The sequence below is a fragment of the Amia ocellicauda genome, chromosome 10 (assembly GCF_036373705.1).
Source record: "Amia ocellicauda isolate fAmiCal2 chromosome 10, fAmiCal2.hap1, whole genome shotgun sequence".
Classification (NCBI taxonomy): Eukaryota; Metazoa; Chordata; class Actinopteri; order Amiiformes; family Amiidae; genus Amia; species Amia ocellicauda.
Window position 1 is genome coordinate 31,838,664 of NC_089859.1, and position 22,894 is coordinate 31,861,557.

General features: G+C 35.0%; 1 protein-coding gene across 1 annotated transcript in view; it reads left to right on the forward strand.

Annotated features, from left to right (window-relative positions):
• nudcd1 (NudC domain containing 1) overlaps nt 1-22,894 on the forward strand; it is a 59,170-nt gene that overhangs the window by 24,390 nt on the left and 11,886 nt on the right. Inside the window, exons 6-8 of the mRNA XM_066715956.1 lie at nt 10,300-10,507; nt 18,627-18,771; nt 20,819-20,944. Coding sequence (XP_066572053.1) covers nt 10,300-10,507; nt 18,627-18,771; nt 20,819-20,944 — 479 coding nt within the window. The remainder of the gene's footprint in view (nt 1-10,299; nt 10,508-18,626; nt 18,772-20,818; nt 20,945-22,894) is intronic.

Genomic DNA, 22,894 nt, shown 5'->3' on the forward strand with positions numbered 1-22,894 from the left:
TTGCAAAATACAGAGCTCTAATTGTAATGCCCTAGTTTGGTATTGTTTCACATTTATAGAAATTATCTTAAGAGCTTTTGAACTTAATCTGCAGAATATAGCTTTCATCACTGTTTAAAATGTATAATATTTATTGTTTCAATCACCAGAAAAACTGTAGAAAAATGAAATAAGCTAGTTCTTAACAGGTTTTGTTTTCTCTTTACGCTGTTAAATATTTGTATAATAATTATATAGTTTAAATATTTAAGTTATGGAGAAGTTATATACTGGAATACACACTCACAGAAAATCACAGCAGAGATAATAGTGTTTAATTATATGGTCTGTTTCGCTCTAACATTAAATGATGATCATGTAGCCAGGTTTTACCAGGGAACTTTCCAACACTAGTTTTGAAAGACAGGCATTGCCTAAAATCCCTAAATTTGTTTAAATGGTATTCATCTTTCTGTGGACAAGCTATGACTATACAAAGGGTATTACCTAGAAGGCAGCATCACCCACAAAATAACCCTGACATTTAACACAGATGTACTATAACACAGTGACATTGTCTGCACACTGAATAATGCAAATTAAATCAGTCTTTTTATGGTTGGTTATTTGATCTTCTTATAACTTTTGTAAATTCTTCACAAAAAAAAGTTCCATCATTTTAAACATTTTTCCTTCCACATTTGGAGTAAACCCATTTGTGACATTTCTTTGATGATAGGGATTATACTGGTACACTATAGCCTTTTTTCTGGATACTCTACTGCCAATTTTAGAATCTGCTTTCCAAATATATGGAAAAAAGATGAATGACTAGACCTTTATTTAGTATACTATGATTTAGCTAAGCTTTTTTTCTAAACTGTGGATTAAAAAGGAAATACTCACAGTTCACTATTAAAGACAAATCCTGCAGAAGCCTGTCAAGCAACAAGATGCAAATTCTGCAAATCTGAGATACTGGACTCCCAGATGAGTAAATTATCCAACCTGGAGAAGATTCTTGTAAACATAATAATGTCTTAAACATTATTTAAAGAGCAGATACTTATTGGAAATAATATTAGGAGGCAGGGGTGCACTACTCACCAGATTACACCACCCAGCCCATGAGATGACCTAAAAAATCTATTATTTTGGTATGGTGATTAACAAATATAAAAAAGGAAAGGCAGGAGTGTAAGCCATTTTACACCCTCAGACACTTCAAAATATTTATTTTCAATGCCCTGATTTTTGTTTTTAAAATATATATTACCACCCCCAATCACAGACATGATCACATATCAGAAACGTTGTCCTCAGTGACACTGCCCTCATGAGCTATTGCAAGACAGAATTAGACTTGTATTACAAGGAATATGGCAATAAATGTCAGTCTGCGTTTTAAGATGGAGACCAACAAGTTTCCCATACATTTAATTAACTTCCAGCCTTACTAATTAGAGTTGTTTTCTTGGCTGTAGTATTTTGCCATGTTTCTGAGACTGCCCTTTATTTTTTATTACCAAACCCCCTGTTCTGTGACTCTTCTTGACAGTGGGAGGCACAATGTACGTTGCTAGTGATCTACTCATGCATTGGTTACCTTAGAAACCACAACATTGATAACTTTGCCTTAAAGAGAATATTGTTAGAGACAAAAGAAAAAAAACATGGGAGATTTGGTGTACTCTGGTTATTTAGGTTCGGTTTGTATTGCCTGTTTTTCTAATAATATTTGTCATAAATTTCATGTGATAATCAGATTGGTTGGTTGGTTGGTTATCTATTTATTAAAGAATAGGTCCATGCATTCACTTGTGTGCTTGATGTTATTTCAGAAATAGATGGAATTACAATAGCTTTTACCAATTCAATAGATATTGGGAAGGTCTATGGTATTTTAGAAAAAGAGAACTCGCCCCTAGTTGTAATAATTTGTTCTCTTTTGTGTATTGAGGTAACTTAATTAACTGAGCAAAACCTACAGAAATTAGGTTACAGGTAGTATTAATGTAGTTTTTCTAAGAATGGAAACAAAAATCATATTCTTAACAAGTATGATTAAATTGAATCTAAAGATAGAGAGAATGCTGAAATACTAAACTAATCCAAATCCAGCTTGAAAAAGTGTTGAATATTAAAATAACACCTTATTTTGTGTATCAACCTAAAAATAAAGATTGTGCAATGTTTAATGTAGCTGTAATACATCAAATGTGTTCCTAGTTCAAATCCTTCCAAAGTATACAACATTCGAGGAGATTGATTGCCCAATGTGAAGGGAAATGAAAAGAATGAAAGAAAGAAAAAAGCACAAAAATGTGACTTCCCATTTGGAAGTGACATCCAGCAGCTCTTTTTATTTATCTGACATGTTTTCCTGACAAATTGTTGTAATTTTATTCAATGTGTGCAGATAGCGTATTAATAATGATATACTATGTTAAACTTTGGAATCAGACTTTTTTTACATTATCTCTTTTAATACAAAGATATGAGATTTCCCTTAATTCATTATTAAACATGGTTATGCATTACATTGCACAAATAAATCTGAATTTCAGATAAACGTTGAAAATGGGTGATTGCTTAAACATGAGCCTTGACTCAAAATTGTGTAGCCTACATACACATTATTTTAGCCAGGATTACAATATATCAGCAAGGAGAAATAAACCTAAATCAGGGTCATTCCTGCTTGATGTCTTTATTGACAATGACATATATACACATTTTTATGGCTTTCTATTGATTTTACAAAACGCTGTAGGCTTGTTCTGATGAAAAAACATATTCTTTGGAGTCTCAAATTCCCAATTTGAATTTGACTGCTATTAGAACCCAAATACATTGTTACAATTATATACTTTTAAGGTAATGTTTTACCTGCACAGTGAAAGGCATCCAGTATTTTGGCAAGAGTATGTTTAAATTAAATTCTTCTGTTTGTTTATTTTTGTCCCGTTAATGTGGCTTGATAACCTAAAATCGTAAACTGAATAAAATCTAACACTAAATGCATGATAAGAGCTTTCTGTTGGGAGGCAGAAAAAAGCCCCATGCATCACTGATTGTCACATTTGGAATTTGCAATTTGCAAGTGATTTGAAGTTTTGATTTAATCTAAACCATTGTCAAATAATTATGCTAAGTATAGATCAGGGTGTGATAAAAGCTTTTATGATCAAGGTGTTTCTCGGGTGCAGCTCACAGATATAGTCATTGCTTTGTTAAATTGCATGTGGATTCTCTTCTTCTAAGATGTGCATTTACTTTAAAATCATATCTAAGATGTGGGCTTGAAACTATTTGTAATATTAATGAATTAATGAGGACAAGCTGAATGTATGTGATAAGAGGTGAATTCTTTAGGCAACATGCGGACAGTGATGGGGATAGCTGTGGTGATGGAATAGTAGATTCAATTTATTTGGCTATCTATTGATATATTTGGAGCACTTTATAGCAATAGGCTATACAATAGACTGTATTATCCAGATTATCCCCATATAAACTAGGCTTGGATAGACTCTGCTTCACAAGAGTGCTTATTGTACCAATAAAGTTTGTGAAAACAAGCTAAAATAACATGGAATTGAATTCTAATAAATACTTTGAAAATATTACATTAAAATATTACTTTTTGAAAATAATACTTTGTATTATATAAAGTACATAGACACTATGCTAAAAAGATTATTCACTTTTATTGATGCATTAAGGCTACATTAAAGCTAGTCATACTTTGTTTTTCTGATTTGAATTGATTTTCTAACTGTGCACAGTTTGTACAATGGGTCAGATGCATTTCTTATTCTTTTGTCATTTGGCAGACACCTGTGTTCTTTGTAACTGTATATTTCTCACAGGGGTTTGTGTATTCCAAATAATCTAAATATTTAGTAATTAATCGGTATTCTATTGATGATTTGAATTAATTCTTCAAACCTTATTGTGGGGTTTTCTTCTGTTTAAATTCCAAACAAAGGGATTGGTGGGGGTATTTGAATCAGAGCTGAAGAATAAAGCAGTTTTTTTTTTTAAAGTGGAAGCCGCAATAACCCCCCTTCCACACACCCCCCTTCTTTTTGTCCTCTTCCTCTCAATGTAAAACAGAAACGGCAATGCTTACATAACAGTTGGAGGAGGAACAGACCCATCATTGATGCTGCCAAGTCATATAGCCCAGCTACACAGGTTGCTTTTGGGTGGAAAGCAGATAATTTCCTCAACCACTCTTCCCTATCTATTTCTGGCACTGCTTAGACACTTTAAGCAGCACCTATGGAGGAAGTGTTTTTGTTTGCTTTTACTTTTTTCATTTACCCTGCTTGTGCATATGCATACATTGCCATTATTTAAATCCAATTCCCCACTAATTTGTTCATAAGCAGCATCTTGTGGGAGTTGAACAGTGCAGACTTTGAGTGGTAGTCTCTACACCCACGTAATTAAGTAGTGATATTAAATGTATCCTGCCTAGTTTATAGCCTTATTTTGTGATCATTAGCATATTAATCCATGAGATTTGCATGTAGTGTCACAGCTTTGCTCTGGACATTTATTTAAGAGAGTTTTGGAAAGCACTTGGTACAAAACAAGGGTTTTAAAGCTGTGAATATATATTTATATTTATATTAACATGATCACCAATAGCCTTTTTTGTTTCACTGCTAGATGAAAGCCTCCCAAAGATGTTTCCAGTTGAATTATATATAATGTATAATACAAACAATGTTTTATGAATGAAAAAATAGATTATACAAAGGTAAGTTCCTTAGTTGTACTGAATGCCAGTAAATCTATTGTTTTTGCAGGAAATCAAATTAATTTCCTTTGAGAGTATATTGAGAGATGTTTCACTCTGCTATGTTGGATGTAAATGTATGAAAAAGTGAAGCCTCTTTAGTTTCCAGGTAGTCTATGCTCGTAAAACCCCAAAGAAAGTATAATGCAGGTTGTTTAATGCTTTGAGGAAATCCTATACTTCATTGTTGACATTTGTTTTTACTACTTTTTGGTAACTCACATCAAAATTGGTAGGATTTTAACAATAACGAGAAACAAAACCACCCAAAAACACACACACAATAATACATTCTCAATTGCAAACTTCAGCTGTATGTCTGGTTCTAAAACGTCAGGGGACCCAGGTGTAATTTAACATCTGTTTATTATAGCTTCCGAGAAAACAGAGTTTAGCAACTACTTCACTTTTGTCCAAGAACCTTTTTTTTTTCTATAGCAAAAGAGTAGGTATGAAAAAAAACTTTAATACCCTTAATTTATTATTGCCTCATCCCTGAATAAACACATTACAGAAAAATAATCACTGTAACTAACTAGAGTATGGTAGAATAGAGAGAAAGAAAGAAAAAGATAAAAAAAACTAATTAGGATGAAAATTAATATCTCCTCTCTTTGAATGTATTAAATCCTTTTGTTCTGTATCTGCGGTTTTTGTGTTTTTTTGCATTGTATTAAGAAAAGGAAAAAAATTACTGCTGTCGACAGCCTGAATGTGGTTTTCACGACTTTGTTAATGACTCAGTTGGAAATGAGCAGCCGTAGGCCGGGGGAAGTATTAGCCTCTGTTTGTGCTCTTTGATTCTGCGCTGTCAGAAAGGCTGCAATGAAAGCAGTGCTGATATCATTATCCATTATGTCAATAGCAGGGAAGGCGGCAAAGTGACTTGCTAAAAACAGGAACAGTACATAATCCCTTAACCCTTTTGAGGCCATATAGCCTGTAATATCACCTCACCTCACACAAAAGGAACATACCCTTTCAATTTAAGGAAGAACATTAAATCAATGTTAGAAACACGTGGACCTGTGGCAGATATTTGTGTGCATGGTAAGAGTTGGTTAGCAACAGTCTTCAGAGAGAGAGGTTGTTGCTTTCACATATTTAATTTGAATGTGAGAAAAGCTGTGGTCAAATTTTAGCTTATATAGGTACCATTATTTTCAGTGTTGCTTCTGTTGGTATCTAGTTCTGTCCCAGACTATAATTTACTTCAGTAATATATTGTATATCTGCTGTACTGCTGTACTGCACGGGTAATGAAAAGGACCCTACCTTTGGAGTTTGCAAATTATTTAACTTGAGAAGTAATATTTATGTATTAGTTCATTAGTTTATCTCAATGTAGCATTCGTTCAGCAGTTGTTTTCTATTTTAGTTGACTTTGAAACTTGGCACACGCCATCAAAACCAACCACAATTTTAAACACTACTTAAAATTTGACCAGTGTTGCTTTGGAACATATTATTTAGATCCATGACGTTGTGAGAACTTTAACAAACTTATATGCTCTGAACCTCATGAATAAGAATACCAGCCAAAATTAACCATCAATGTTGCTGATCCATTGCACACAGATTGACAAATTCACTTCAGGAAAATATGTTCCAGTCACCATGGGAATCTACAAAGTGGAAAACAGATTGTGTGCATCTACTGTAACTGTAAGACAATCCGCCCCACTTCCACAGTGGACAAACATCATTAGTGGGACATTCCTGACTACTGTGTTGTTCATGGTTCTGTCATTTGCCATCTGTTTTCTTTTTTTCTGATTAGTAAATTAATCTGCCCATTAATGCTGTATTTGTTTAAGTCTGGAGAATCAAAGCAAAGTAAGTTTTTCAATGTCATTGAAGGAGAATAATAACTGATCTATAACATGTTGGGACTGAGTTCTGCATTTTTAAATTTGTCATTGATCCCATAAGCTGTTTGAATGAGCCATTTACTGGTGACATAGCACAGAGATGATGTGTTTCTTTGTTTGAGTGTTTAGATTTTGTTGTGATCTGTCTATTGTGCAGTCTCCCTGCTGCTGACCATATTTCGAAGGTCACTTTCCCCGGAGGAAAACCATTCACGCTACATTTAGTGACATTCCTGCATTCAGTGCATAACGAAGACTGCAGCAAAGGTCACCTCAAAACAAACCGAATGAGTTGCCATATAAATAGCCAACCATTTCTTTGGCTTTGCACTTAAATGTACACTGAAAGTTGCAGCCTCTCTCAAAGAGTAAGTAGCGAAAAACATAGTGAAAGTCTGTCATTTCTTATTCAATTTTCAAAATGACTTCTGGCAGCATGTTTTATGTTTTGACTTATTATAATTATAATATGAATGAAGGACCTTTACATGTATTTATAAAGAGGTTAAAGTGCACAATCACAATGGTAAAAACCTTAAAGGCAATAAAGTGCATTTAACTTAAAAATGGTTTGAAAAAGTTGTTTATTTTGTTTAATGGGTGACAAATGATTTTAAGTTGTGTGCCTTTTGGAATTATTACCAAAAAAATAAAATAAATAGTGATATTTCCCAAAACACTCCAGCATTCCTTGGCAAGATTTATGTTCACATATCTCCTCAGAAGTGGTTATTCCTTAGTCCTACAGTGCAGTGTTTGTTATTATTAATCAAGAATATTTAGCGAAATGATAATGCGCTCTGCCTGTGCTGGAATGGAGAACTTATATATTATTACTTTATGTTTTATAGGAGAAGAGATAATAATATTAGACTCCTGCCCTTAAACGAAGTGTGCTTGACTAGCCTGGTGCAAGATTGTATAAATGACAACCTGTGTTTAAAAATCGGACAGGAATTTTTCGAAGCATGAAACATAATTACATAGAGTTTCAGTAATTTAATTATTCTTAGGGTTACAGCTGGGTTAATCACTCCTTTCATAAACATGACTTCAATCATTCACGTTGTCTGGTTCTGTTTAACCTTAATACATCATAATGCTTCAATGCTGTTTTTATTATGACCATGAAATGCAATCTTCCCCTTCTCCGTGGCAATAACAGAAGATGAAGCCTAATCTTGTATTATTATTATTATTATTATTATTATTAATAATAATAATAATAATAATAATCACACTATGCTGATTGTATGAACATAATAAATTTGATTTTGAGATTCTTTGTCTTCTACTTTTTGCACAACATATTGAAATATGTATTTTGTTTGCTAGTACAGAGGTTACTATCAGAAATTATTTGTATATTTATATGTTAGAATACGTAGTATTAGTAGTATTTAAGTTCGGAATAGTATGCATGTAACTGATAGTATGTGAGAGTAAGTAGGTTAGTAGCAGTAGTATAAAATCAGGGGTGTTAATGTCTATAACCCCATTCGATCATTTGACGCAGTGCGTCAGCTAACTGCCGTATCCAATCAGAATAGAGGCGCATTTCTGACAAGGTTAATCCACCTTGAACAAGAACCTGTGACCGTAACAAGAAACGCACCAGGTGGTTAGAAATGGCGGAGGTTGAAAATAATATAGTCGCAGCAATTCTGAGTGTTATTGGTGAACCAACAGGTGGGCGTATGTAATGCTAACTATTGTCACACATTACATACCAATAAGTCATACAAAATATAGTATCTTCATACAGGCAAACGTGTTACCCCTCACGCTGGTTCGTTTCAAATGGCATCGGTTCTCTGGTTTGCTGTGACGCAATGTATCCGTCACTGCGCTGCTGCTCACTGTCTTGTGTGCAAACTGTCAGCTCGTCACTCGGGGTCGTTTTTGTGATTCAATTCTGTGTTTTCTCAGGACTCCCATCATATTGCAATAATCAAGTGAGCTCGGTTCCTTTTGTATTAATAGAACACCGGATATTTACATTTTACATGATTAATGCATATATGAAATGGCGTACAATAACAAATACATATGACTACATTGTATTGTTTACTGTATATGTCCTATACACGTGTGTACATTTGTTTTTGTAAATTGCATTATGCTTTGAACTGTACTGTAGTTGTGCACTTTGTATTGCTCTTATTTGTAAGTCACCCTGGATAAGGTAGTCTGCCAATAAATAAATAATAATAAAGACGGCAATAAAGTTACTACATGTAGTCTAACACATTTGACTACACAGTGTGCGCAGATCTGACCAGCAAAACAATTCATTTTCATAATCTACAGCTCTTTAAGAGACCGCTCCAAGTTCAGAAATCAGTGTTAGTGGTCTCTTCATTTTTTCCAGAGCTGTATGACAGCAGTGTGAATTTAAACACACCGTGTGCAGTTATTGAACACAACAATAGGCTGCTATATTTGTGAATATTATAATCAGTGTTGCGCTGCCGAATGGTGATTGTTTTGCCTATATAAAAATATACAATAACACAGTAGTGTGATGTCTCCTAAATATCCATCTCGGAGTAGTTTACTGCTTCCGCCATATCTTTAAACGGGGAGATGATCGCACTTACAGACGCGTCCAGGGTGCCGGTCCGGCTCTGCTCTCCGGATCCACGGGCTCTGTAGCGGCTCGGCCCCAGGGCCACAGCGCTCTTGCCGGCAGTCTGTTTCCTGTGTGAATGGGTCCTTGCCGGCATTCAAACCCACTGTGAAGGGGCAACGGGGAAAAAACGGGCAATTATTGCGGCAATTTGGCGGAATTTCAGTGGGATTGGGGCTTATGATGGTATGTAAGTAGAAGTATGATACGCAACTAAAACATTTCTTGTGGGAAAAGAAAATCCCATGCATTACAGAAAAGTGTCAATAAAGTGACCAATAAAGATCATATACGCAATTAAAAAATGTAATGCATGACCAAAACATTTCATATGGGAGCAAAACCTGTTGTAGGCACAGCTAAAATGTATCCATCCTAATGAGTTGTTGCAAGTTTCAGTTAAAACGCTACTAGTTTTTATCATCTACTTATAAAAGTTATTTACTGCACATTGAAGCATTTTGATTTTGCCCTATTATATTGTACTGTGTAAAACACAATATTGTACTACAATACACTGAGTTGTAATGCTGTATTGTACTTTAATACATATTAATGCACTGTGATACACTGTTCTAATACATACTGTGTATTATAATGTATTGTATAGTGCTGTAATGTACTACACAATAAAGTCATAAGTACATCTACAATCATATTACTACACACAAAACCAAGCCCATTTCATGGGTTTGTGTATCTGTGTTTGTTTATTTTCTATGTGTCGGTGTCTGTAATGTGTGTTTGTGTTAATTACGATATAGAAAAATGGGGACATTATTATTACAGTTATACGGTTATTTTCTTTTTTGGCTGTTTATTTGTTGTAAAGCAGTGTTGACCAGCCTCTGACATTATTCCTTGCATTTAGCCTTGATATGACTTGTACTAGGTACGTACCTTATTGTTTTATTTCAGGTTGGGATATCAGTTTGGTATAGAATGCATTTTTAATAACAACAGCTAAAACTTCCGCTATGAGTTGTTTTTCCTTTCTTTCTTTGTTTTAGATCCCATATACTACTGGCAACAAACCGCAGAGGACATCACAATCACAGTTCGTCTACCTGAAGGTGCAACAAAACAAGCCATTAAGTTCAAACTGTCAACGGACAAGCTTTGTGTTGGATTGTGTGAATATGCTCCTTTAATAGACGGGCAGTTGTATTCTTTGGTGGACACAGAAGTTAGCACATGGACCATGAAAGACGAGAAGAGGTAAGCTATTGCCTCCTTTGAATGTGCTTTGTTATGACTACTATTTGTTTACTACAGAATGTGTGGATTTTTTTCTGTAGTTGATGCTAAACTGTTGTACCTACTAAGACTATAAAACACACTTACATTTTTTTATCAGATCGTATACCCACAATCTATTTTGTTAAATATTTTTAAAAATGAGAAATGTTTTATATCGTGAAATAGATAAAGGCATATATTGTATTTTTTATGTTAGAAAGTTTAACGTGGTTGAAATCTTGGTGTCGGGAACAGGGTTTTAGATTTATGGAGCATTGATCTTTCTTCTGGGTTAGATGGGACCTGTACAAACCGGACGGTCTACATTGAAACAGAAGGGGGGTCTAATGCATTGGGAGAGCAATATGTGCAGAGAAATTGAGAATCTTTTAAACTAGGGACCAGGGGGGCAGGGAGCTCTGACAATGGGAGTTGTTCCTCTAAGGAAAGACAACAAAGGAAAACTGCTAATAGGAAAGTCCTAAAATGCTTGTAACTCAATGCCAGGATTATAAGGAGCAAGATGTTAGACATAGAAGCCACAGTGCTGGTGTGTGACTATGATGTTGTAGGAGTGACATGGCTTACAGGAAATGAAGGGGATGAATACAAGTTGAAAGGATACACACGGATCCTGGTAATGAAACAGAATCTTTGTGGGTTAAACTTTTGAATAAAAGATCTGGAGGATTAGTGGTAGGAGTGTGTTACAGGCCACCAAACTCAGATATTCAGAAAGATGTTGTATTGTACAATGTCATCAGGACTGCATATAGCAAGAATTTCCCAAACATAGACTGGGACAGCCCAGTTGGGACTACAGAAGCAGAAATAGAAATGGTTGAGATGGTAAATGACTGCTTTCTAACTCAATTTGTCAGGGAACCAACCCGAGAGAGCGCATGCATTGACTTGATCTTTTCAAATGACCAAGATAGAGTCAGAGGGACACTAGTTAGAGAACCAATGGCAAACTGTGATCACAATATGGTTAGCTTTGAGGCATACTTTAAAAAAACAAGGACCAAGTCTAAAACAATGGTCTACAATTTTAGAAAATCAAACCTTGAAGGTATTAGGCGGCACTTAGAAGAGTTAGACTGGAGCACACTGGATACAGATTCAGTTGAAAATGGATGGTTATATTTTAAGAATATACTACTTGAGGCTTGAGCAAATTGAGGACCAAAAAACATTGGCCAAAATGGTTTAATAGAAGTATGTAAAAAAATATCAAGAGAAAGAAAATGTTGTATAGCGTAAACAAAAGGGATAGAGATTAAACAAAATACAAAGAAAATGTTGAACTGCAAAGAGATCTTAAGAAAGGGATCAGGGAAATTGAAAGAAAAATAGCTCTTGGAGCTAAAACTAATGCAATATTACAACAGCAAGAGGTCAATAAAGGATGAAGTGAACCAGATAAAGGGCAAAAATGGAAGTATCTTGGAAAACGATCAAGAAAAAACACATAACATGCTACAGGTTAACAACCAGTCAAACCATATGAGAGATCGGGATAAATGAGGATGAGGTACTAAAATGACTAGCAGAATTAAAAACAAACAAATCACCTGGGCCAGATGGTATATTTCCAACAGTATTTAAAGAAATGAGGGAAATTATTTATAGGCCGCTAACTCAAATATTCCAAATGACACTTAGAACAGGGGATGTGCCAACTGACTGGAAGACAGCAAATGTCATACCAATCCACAAGAAAAAGGACAAATTATAGACCAATCAGTCTCACCTGCATTTCTTGTAATCACGTAATCACGTGAAAGCATATGATATGATATACTTAGATTTTCAGGAAGCATTTGATAAGGTTCCACACCAAGATCCTCAAATTGGAAGCTGTAGGTATTCAGGGTAATGTAATTAGATGGATTATGAACTGGTTGATGTATAGGAAACGGAGGGTGTTGATTAGAGGAGTCGCTTCTAACTGGAGTGAGGTTGCTAGTGGAGTTCCACAGGGATCAGTACTAGGGCCTTTGATTTTTCTAATCTATATTAATGATCTGGACTCTGGGATAGTTAGCAAACTTGTCAAATTTGCGGATGATCCTAAAATAGGTGGCTCAGCAGATGCAATCTCGGCAGCACAGGCTATTCAAAGGGACTTAGATAATATTCAGTTGTGGGCCGACACCTGGCAGATGAAATTCAATGTGGACAAGTGCAAGGTACTACATGCAGGTAACAAAAATGTCGACTATAATTACACTATGGGAGGAATAGATCTAGATGACGTAACTAGGAGTCTATGTGGACTCCTCACTTTCTCCATCCAAACAGTGTGGGGAAGCAATAAAAAAGGCAAACAGAAAGTTAGGGTATATTGTCAAAAGTGTAGAATTGAGAACAAGGGCAGTGATGTTCAGACTGTACAATGCACTAGTTAGAGCTCATCTGGATACTGTGTACAGTTCTGGGCTCCACACTTCAAGAAAGATATCGCTGCTCTAGAGGCAGTTCAGAGGAGAGCAACCAGACTTATTCCAGGTCTGAAGGGAATGTCCTACTGAGAGACTGAGGAACTGAACCTTTTCACCCTGGAACAGAGGAGACTGTGGGGACTTGATTCAAGAGAGTTGTCACAATCTGGAACAAACTCCCCAGCGATGTGTTGAAGCTGAAAATTTGGGAACATTCAAAAATGGACTGGATAGGATCCCTGGATCACTTAGTTACTAATGGACACCAAACAAGCTGGGTCAAATGGCCTCCTCTCGTTTGCAAACTTTCTTATGTTCTTATATTCTAAATGTCTTCATATTTTATGTAATGATAATAAATAACAGAATTGTGAAAGACATTTATGTATATTAGTCTGCAGTATGAACTTAACACTATACTTTTATTCTACTTACTTCCTTTTCAGAATGTACAATCATTTTTAATTATTTAGTATTTGTACATGCACAAAACCAAAAGTACAGTTTGATAATTGAGTGAGTGAGTTTGAGAGAACTGTCTTATTGGAACATAAAATCGATGGTTAGTTCACAAATGCAATAGCGTAAGACTAAAATACTACATATATGACCTATTAAAGTCACGAATAAGATAAGACCACTGCAATGTTGTTTTTGTTTTTTTTCCATCTTCAACTGCAGTGGTTTGATTTAATATGCACAACCAGTCAAAACTGCAGCAGCAATGGGATGTTCTGATAAAAAAAAAAAAAGCGCACTAAATATATTAGAGAAAGAGTCCCTCTGTGTGGAGTGCAGTAAAACCCTTCAACCTGGAGATGCTGGCTTGAACGTAGCCTCTGCCCCCTCGTTTTCTTTAGCTGAGAGTTTCCTGCAGTGATGCTAAATCGCTTCAGCAATGCCAAGGCTTACGAAGTTGAATTGGCACTGAGATCCTCAGTTTACTGCCTCGGGCGTACTGCAGAGCTGCAGGAGTGTGCGATGTTGGTGCTGTGTTCATTCTTTAGTTAATAATAATAATATTAGTATTATTTATTTATTTATTGGCAAATGCCCTTATCCAGGGCGACTTACAAAACATAAGCGCAATACAAAGTGCAAAAATACAGTACAAGGCATCAAACATTACAAATTCAGATTTACATAATACAAAGCAAATCAAAGCATAATACATTTTACAACTTCCAATTTACACAAGTGAATAAAATAAATGAGGTCTCACATCCTGCATAGTAAATGCAAAGTGCAGGCAAGATGTTAGATTACAAGGGCTATGGGAAAGGGAGCATAGGGGAAATCGGTGTCGGTTGCAAAGTGCACTGGGGGAAAAAGAGAAATCGTCCTGGGGAGAAGTGTGTGTGTAGCTTTTGTGTAGCCCAGATCAGTCTTGCGAGTAAAGTAGTAGGCAGATGTGAATATCCAGAGTTTGTGGACCAAACTGTGGGGTGGGGTGGGGGGTTCAAAATAAATAGATTGCTTATTGATTCAACTGTAACACACACATCTAGCTAATAGGTTTGTCAAGCATTCCAAACTTGTGCTTGATCTGTTCCATCCGATTGGGCCATTTTGTTTTATATCCATCAGTAGCTTAAAAGATTCCTGCCATTATGTTTGAAGGTATATAAAGAACCCAATATTTTATATTATACTATACAGTATATTTTTTATCTTTTGATAGCTAGTTGCCTTTTGCAAGCCACAGCCACCCCACAAGACCAGCCCTTAAAGTAAAAGTAGTAAAGTTGAGAGCTGCTCATCCTGAGATTCTTATTTGCGCGCTGTTTCATGTGCACAGTGTGCTGAAGCTTTGCTCACTGTAGCATCTGTTTCATTGCATTTCACATCTGCGAAACACATAATTCTACTAATCACCGGAGAATGTTCCTTCACTTCTGTGTACGGTTTATGAAAAAGAAAAAAGTGAGGTAAAAAAATAAATACATCTCCCTAAAATGAATGAATGACATTTCTTTTACCCTTATTTGGAGCAAGTTGCTGTAGAAGCAAACTGAAAAGAATGTGTTAAACTCCTCTGTAGAAGGATATTGCCACTTTGAATAGATTGTATAAAGTTGTTTTGATTAATTTAATTTGAGTTCAGTCTACAGTTGCCTCAAATGCATTTCAAGAATCTCAACTCCAGATAATAGAGATCTCCTTCAGAAATGTATGTATGTATGTAATGTGTGGACTTTTGAGAATAACAGTTCATATTAGTAAACTGTTCCCATGAATGTCCCTAATCCTCTTACTTATCAGAATGTATTAATTACAGACCGTAATAATTTTATTTTATTTTTTTTAGTGGAAAAGACCATAAAATCATTGTAATTCTGCACGGAATATGTTTTCATGCTATCTTCCTCTCTGGTCCTGTAATGAAGAATGAATGGATACGTTCTGTGTTTTTATGAAGAAAATAAAACTACATAAAAATAAAAATAAGCTCATACTGGACATGCATTGCAGAACTCGGTGGAGCTCTCAATTTATTATCCTTAACACAGCTTGCGACAAACTCATTGTCAAACCTGGACATCTCCAGAGCAATATTATGAACAACATGGAGATTAATGAGTGAATGGTACAGGAAAGACATGAGCTCTTTGCTCTGCACCTGAGCTCCAAGTCCCAATTCCCCGTTCTGGCCCGAAAACAGCCTCCCACGCTTACAGAACCCCCCCGTCCTCATTTTAACAAACCAACAAACATCGCAGTGCAATATTTAAGATGTTACTGAGCACACTTGAGTTCTGCTTAAGTAAATTCCTTGACTTGTTTAAAAGCCAATATTGCAGATCTTTAAATCTGAAGTGTGTCAATCCTCCCCTTTTGAGATGGAAAAATAAAGCAGTTTTTTTTTTTCTCCTCCTCCTCCATGCAGCATGTAGACTTAGTTTCAGAAATGTGATATGTACATTGACAAAGATAGAAGAGAGTTACCCAATGAGGCATTTTGAATCTTTTCAGGCAATGTTGAATTTACTCAAACTTCTGCACAGAAGTTATACAGCTACATCTGCCTGTTTTATTAATGACTTCACTCAATCATTGTGTAGACTCAAACCTAAGCAGAAAATGATTTAAAGTAATTAGGAGTTCTGTGGTCATGCATTTACATATCAAGGAATAATTATTCTAAGTCTGGTGCTGAATTTTGGAGGATGGTTCCAATTTTTGAGGGAGGTTTGTAAAATTTGTGGCATTTTGCTGTTTGAAATGAATTACATTTAAAAGTCTTACACAACATTAAACCATCGATAATTTGCATATTTTACAAGGATTTTCTGTTCCAGTGGTTTTAATTTAATTCACACAACAAATGTTCCAGAAGTACTGGTGTATTTTTCATCCTGTAAATATATATTTTTGGTTTGTATGCAGCACCTGATTCAATCAAACTGGCTTAATGTAGGATTAAGAGAGCATGATAACTACATATCTATATTTCTGTGGTAGGGCTGGGCAATATGACTTAAAAATAATATCTCAATATTTTTAGAAGTTTGGGCGATAGACAATATGTATCTCGATATTTCTTGTTTTTATCCAATCAAGCCACAAAATAAGACCAAAGACATTCAAACTACAAGTATTTCATTAATCCTTCAATAAGCAAAACTAACAAATATATGGTAAATATATGCAGAATGCAACACATTACAGGGCAAGTGTTACTATTACGTGTGTTATGTTGTTGTTATGGGATCTATTATATATATATATATATATATATACACACACACACACACATATATATATACATAAGTTTAAAAATAGCTGGCGTTACAATAGTTTTAATAAATCTTAAATGCGGGGTGCCTTATCCCAGGGATGTTATACAGAGCAATTATCCGTATTATATTAGGATGGTACAGCAGCTTCCGTCTAAAAACAGTCCATATTCACCGATGTCTCAAAAATTATTTATTAGAGAAAAAGTGAACATCATAATGCTTACGCGTTTCGACTTATCTTCCTCAGAGCACATATATACATATACACAGTATGATTTACTGTCACATAACAACAATACCACAAGTAATAGTAATCACGCAACACATGCGCTGTAAAAGGTACAGAATCAGGAAGATTTAGCACAGCCGGGTTAATAGCGGCGCATTAACATCTGCTGGACAGAGACATTTCTCCTGTGACTGTCGCGTTTCGATTCTACTTACAAATACAGCACGATGTTAATACAATATTTATAATAATAATAATAATAATAATAATAATAATAATAATAATAATAATAATACAATTGTTGAACCACTTCACCATCTAAATGATACTTTCTGCATGTGTTTGCATTGCTTTTCAATTTATTAAAATGCAAACAAACATTATTATTTTTATACAAATGATTTCAGTTTAAATTAGCGGGGGTGGGGGGTGCCTGCAGATCGAGTTCAGCCCGGCGACGAGAGCGGGGCGCAACGTGTGCGCTTGCGCATTAAAGTATCTCTTGGTTGTGTTGGTTATTGTGTGTCAGTTCACTCTCCTCATGTCTGTCTGTGTTTCTGATGCTCATTACTTGCCGCATCCGACACGTGTGGAAGAACCGGGAAGAACGCAATACGTCCTAATGACGAAAAATACTGCCGTAACGCGATTTGCGACACCACGATATAAACGATATAGCATGATATGAAACGATAGACGTTTTTCTATCGTCATACGATATATATCGTCATATCGCACAACCCTATTCTGTGGCATCATTAGCAGTAATAAAACAAGTCAAGGGGTAATTCCTATGATAAAACAATATTAGAAACATAAATCACAATAGTTTCCCTTTAAAAGTATTCTGGTGACTGGTTGTGTTTAAAACTATTTGAGAGCATACATTTTTCATGTCCTTTTTTGATTGCTTCAAACAAACACTTTCAATTGAATGTGGACATCTGTTTTTTATAGATGGAATACAAATCTGAAAACATGAAAGACTGTGCTTAAAGGAAATATTCAGAAATTAACACATTCTGGGAAGCTTTTAAAGGAAATCATCACAATAGTCAGACCTCATGTGCACCCCAACTATTACCCTATTTGAAGTAAAAAATAATCTATTTCTTAATTACCAGCCAAACATGTTTTGTTTCTGTAAATGTACTTTGAGCTGCTTGTTAAATATGAAGACTTTTAGATATGACAACAAATAGCAGGTGACAGCTTATCTGTTCAGCAATCACTGTCACATATTTAGAGAGACGAAAAATATGGATATTTTGATTTCCATTGTTCTCAAAACTTGATGGCTGTCATTGATGTTACATTAACCGTGATAAAAACTTTCAATCATAATGAGGGTAGTTTGAGTGATCGAAATGGAATTTTGATTCTGTCTATGTTTTTGAAAATATATGTATAATTATGTTTTGTTAGCACAGCAAAGAGAAAAACAAAAACTTTTCCTTTTGTGCACAGCTTTCAGGATATTTTTACTTATAAACACTCTTCATGGCTCCATGGATCAAAGTTCTTTTGAGGTTTTCTCAATGGTTTTCACTGTGACATGAAGTAACTTTTTTTTTTTTTTTCCAATCCATATATCTGTATATTTTTCTATTTAAAATTTGACACATGCAATGGGAAATAGTAGCCACGAACGTGAATGTAAATGTCTTGGTGGTATTTATTTATAGCTTGGAGATAACCCTGCAAAAGAAAGAAGAAGGTCCTATGTGGCCAGAGCTAGTTATGGGTGACCGGAGAGGGCAGTTTGTTCTGGACCAAGCCCAGGCAGCTATCATACACGAACAACTAACTCACCTCACTTCAGAAGATTTGGTAAGTGCTTCCAATAATGCATGTCTAATAGTATGCTAAGCTTCTAACTAATCTGAGCTTTTCATCTTTACCAAGTGGAAATGTACTCCCTCAATAGATAGGCAGACAAGGAACACTCGGGGCCCGATTTAATTTGAACACAGACGGGAGGACTCGTCTAAAGTTTTTTCTACAGAACATACTATCATATAGAAGATTTCTACCTTTGGTTGCTGGGCAACTACATGACATCAGTGATGTACCCCAAACTTTATCACACGTCTCCTTTTCTTCTGTTCTCTCTTTAGCCTTGGAAGAAAATGTTTTTCTAAAAATCAGCTACACTGAACTACTGCACCTGGCCTCTCTGGAGCGATACACAAAGCTGAAATTCGTACATGGGTTACACAATCTTGCTGCAACAATGGTGCAAATATAACATTTTTGACATCTAGACCGGGCTTTGTCCCACATCAGGTTTTTTAATTTTTTTGGTCTTAAAAATGCTTTTATGTTTGTGGTACAACTTATATATAAAGAATAATACCTAGACAGATTATTCAAACTAGCAAGATTTCAGTTTAAATGAAATGATGGTATAGCGGACATATGAAATGTTTTATCACCTTAATCTGTAGCCAAATAAGTGAGGAGAAATACTATTTCTGTACATGTAATTGCAGAATATTTGTGATATTTGTCCACCCACACATCTATGAAAAATGAATTATTGTAAATTGTCCAAATGTCAGTGTTTGGCATGTTATCTTCTGTTGGGACTTATGTGGGAGAGCAAAGTATCTTGAGTGCATTTACTCTGTATTATAGTTGTATTAACCCCAGAACAAATCAAGTGACAAGTTTGCATTGGGAAGAAGGAAGAGTCTTCCAATAATCAAAATGCTGCCTGGATCTGTTGTGTACTGGAAGTGTAATTTTAAAATTGGTGTTTGGGTCAAAGTTTTGGTTTGTTCCACGTCATTGACTAATGTTGAAACAAAAAACAAGCAAAGCAATAGCAACACATTAAGTGGCTTTTCAAACTGTATTATTTCTGTGTTATTAAGTATGCATTTCTAATTATCCCAGTTTAAAACTCAAATAAATCAAAGCTAAAGCTGCTCAGCATTTGATAGTAATTGCAGTATGCTAATGTGGGTGTTCACTTTGCACTAGGCATGGTAAATTAGGAATTTCATTTTCAAACTGTATTTTATATATTTAAACTTGTTTTAGTCTTACAAAACGACATTTCATTACTGTTATAATTCTTTTCTTTAGGATTAGATTAAAAAGGTTGGTTCAATTACAGAAAGTGTTGTAATGTATAGAAGCAAAATTTTAAGATATAATTAGGATATACTTGTCATAATATGCAATGTATGTAGGTACTGCATATAATTTCATAGATTTAAACCAGGTTTAACTAGAAAACAAATGTTGATACTTTATCTATTTCCTCAATTTATTGAGATACTTTTCATAATTGCAAGCAGCTTAATTTATTTATTAAGTAGCTTTTTCCAACAACAATAGCCTAACTGTTGAATTAATTATATAATAGGATTATTTCTCAGACAGGAATGTGCATCTCTAGCTCTTGCGGATATTGATTTTTTGTTTTTGATTAGGTGTTTTTTGTTCCCCTAACAGAACTAATCATTTTTGTAGGTGGACCAATTGAACCAATTTTTGTGGTTATTAATCTGCTAATTATTTAATGAGATCTGTAAAACTTTCTGGGCAATTTACCCATGCACTGTAACAGTAGTCATTTAAAACGCAGAACCTTGCATGATTTGTAACCAAGCTGTCTAATTGGTTATTCTATGTCAAAAGTTTGTATGGGAAATATCAGTTGAGACCATACACTTCTGAATTGTAAAGAAGTGAGATATATAGATATAGCATTTGTATAGGTGGCTGGTAATATCATCAAATTATAAATATGTTTTATTAATACCCTGCTTTAGCTTTAAAAGGCAGGTTTTCCCATGCTTATCTATGATATTTGTAGGATATTGGGATGACGGTTAAATAAGAAAAATAACTGCAATTCTCTTCTTAGAATGCAGACCCGGAGAAAGATAAGCCTGCTTGCAATGCACAGGAATTGGAGGACTGTGATATCTTCCCAGAAGATGGCTCAAGCTTGACTCGAATTGATGGAACCTCACTAAAAGCAACCCATGTGGTAAGAACATGTCTGTCTGTGCTGCTGTCGAAACAATAACCCATTAACATCTTTCTGGTAAATACAGTAACAGTAGTAATCTATTTGTATAGGAATGTAATTTGCACATATTCCTGAAACAAATACTAAAATATAGGCAATATTAAAAAAAATCAAAACTCATATCTATTTTATGGGTCCCATTCGATATTCTTTTGTATTTGTTTTTTCCCCTCTTGGTTTCACTTTAATAACTTCTGCTGTATGATTATAATAAGGATTATCACTGTTCTTTTTGTGGAAAATGAAATTATGCTGGCTGTTTCAAAAATGTGTGTGGAATGTTTATGTTTATGTTGCTTCCTATGAAAATGTTCCTGTGGCAGTTTTGCCTGTAGGAGTTCAGGGATGGGAGTGCAGGGGTATGGAACTCAGGGAGAGAGTTTAGGGATAATTCATGCAGATTTTGTTTGCTATGTGAACTCTGCTTTATTGCTGTAGCAACGCTCAATACAGTATGTGCAATGTTAGCTATTCCTACAGCAAAAAGGATACACTCAGCATTGAAACCGGGGTTAGCACTTTCTCCCTCACCGATTTAATTGTTATATATCCAAAACAAAATGACAGAATCCTACTTTTCCTACAACCTCTTCTCTGTTTCACCCACATAACCTAGTGTATATTTAAAGCAGATGTTTATAAATAGCTCTAACGTTAAACCTTTTAACTTTTACAAATTGTTGATGTTTATGTCTAAAGCAGGCAGTATACATACATACAGTACCGTATTACATTTCCTAGTTTTAATATTAGTGACATGCGTATGTTTCTGAAATGAGATGTATTGCAAACAATTATTTTGGTTATTTAGTTAATATGTACAATATGAACATGTAGTTCTGTACTTATGCCATAAAACCTGAAATTATGCCAGACAGAATGCATCAGCCTCCACACTTTTACACAAACTTTCAGAAGATAGCTTTCAGGTACAGGAATTAGAAATATTATGGTTTTCTCTGTATAGTTGGAGATAGCATTAACAGCACAGGATACAGATGAGGGGCATGCATTGTGCTAAGTCCACTTAGCTTTTTTCATTTGTTTGTGTTTAATTTCTAGTCAATTAGGTGTTGTATTTTAGAAGTTGGTATCAATGTAGGGCTGAGTAAAAAGCTTAAGAAAAAAGCAAAATGCACTGAGATTAACAGAGAGTGGAGAAAACACACATGCAACAAATGACTGTCTCAGCTAAAAGGTTTTTTGAGTACTCAATGAGAGAAATGAAAAAGAAAAAAAAAACTCATTACTCTTTCATGTCTGTGGAGAATCCAGTATTTTTATTTTGGGGCTCATTTATATGATTTCCATGTCTCTATATGAAATGCAATATTGGTGCACTTTACATCATAGGTGGATATTTTCTTTTGAATTTCGACTTTACTTTTTCTCTGACGGGTGGCAGCAAACATCCTATCTCTCCCCGTGTCTCTCACTCCCTCGCACACCCTCTTGCCTGTTTCAGAGCAGGGATATCATAAAATATTGAACTCCAAGATGTGAATCAATGTAAATGCATATGTATTTGAGCTGGTTTCAAAATGGTCCTTTTCTTGTTTATTTGTTTTGCTGCAAATTCGATTTTATTAGATCACTTCTAAGTGATCTACTGCTAAGCAGTTCAATTATGTTTATTGCATTTTTTTATTTATTTATTTATGTGTATTTTATTTGATGTATAGCCTAGTTCATGTGCAGTTCAGCAGTATTGCTGCAGGTGATATAACAAGCAAGCTGCAATATAACATTGAATTATAACAAACTTAGTTTTATATGTTTACATACTGCCTATGCATTACAGTGTGTTAAACATTAACATCCCCATTTCTGGAAGTTACTGCATATTACCCTTCATAGATTTGCATGAATGTCTACACTTAGTCCTTTGCTTTCTACTTCCAAAGCATT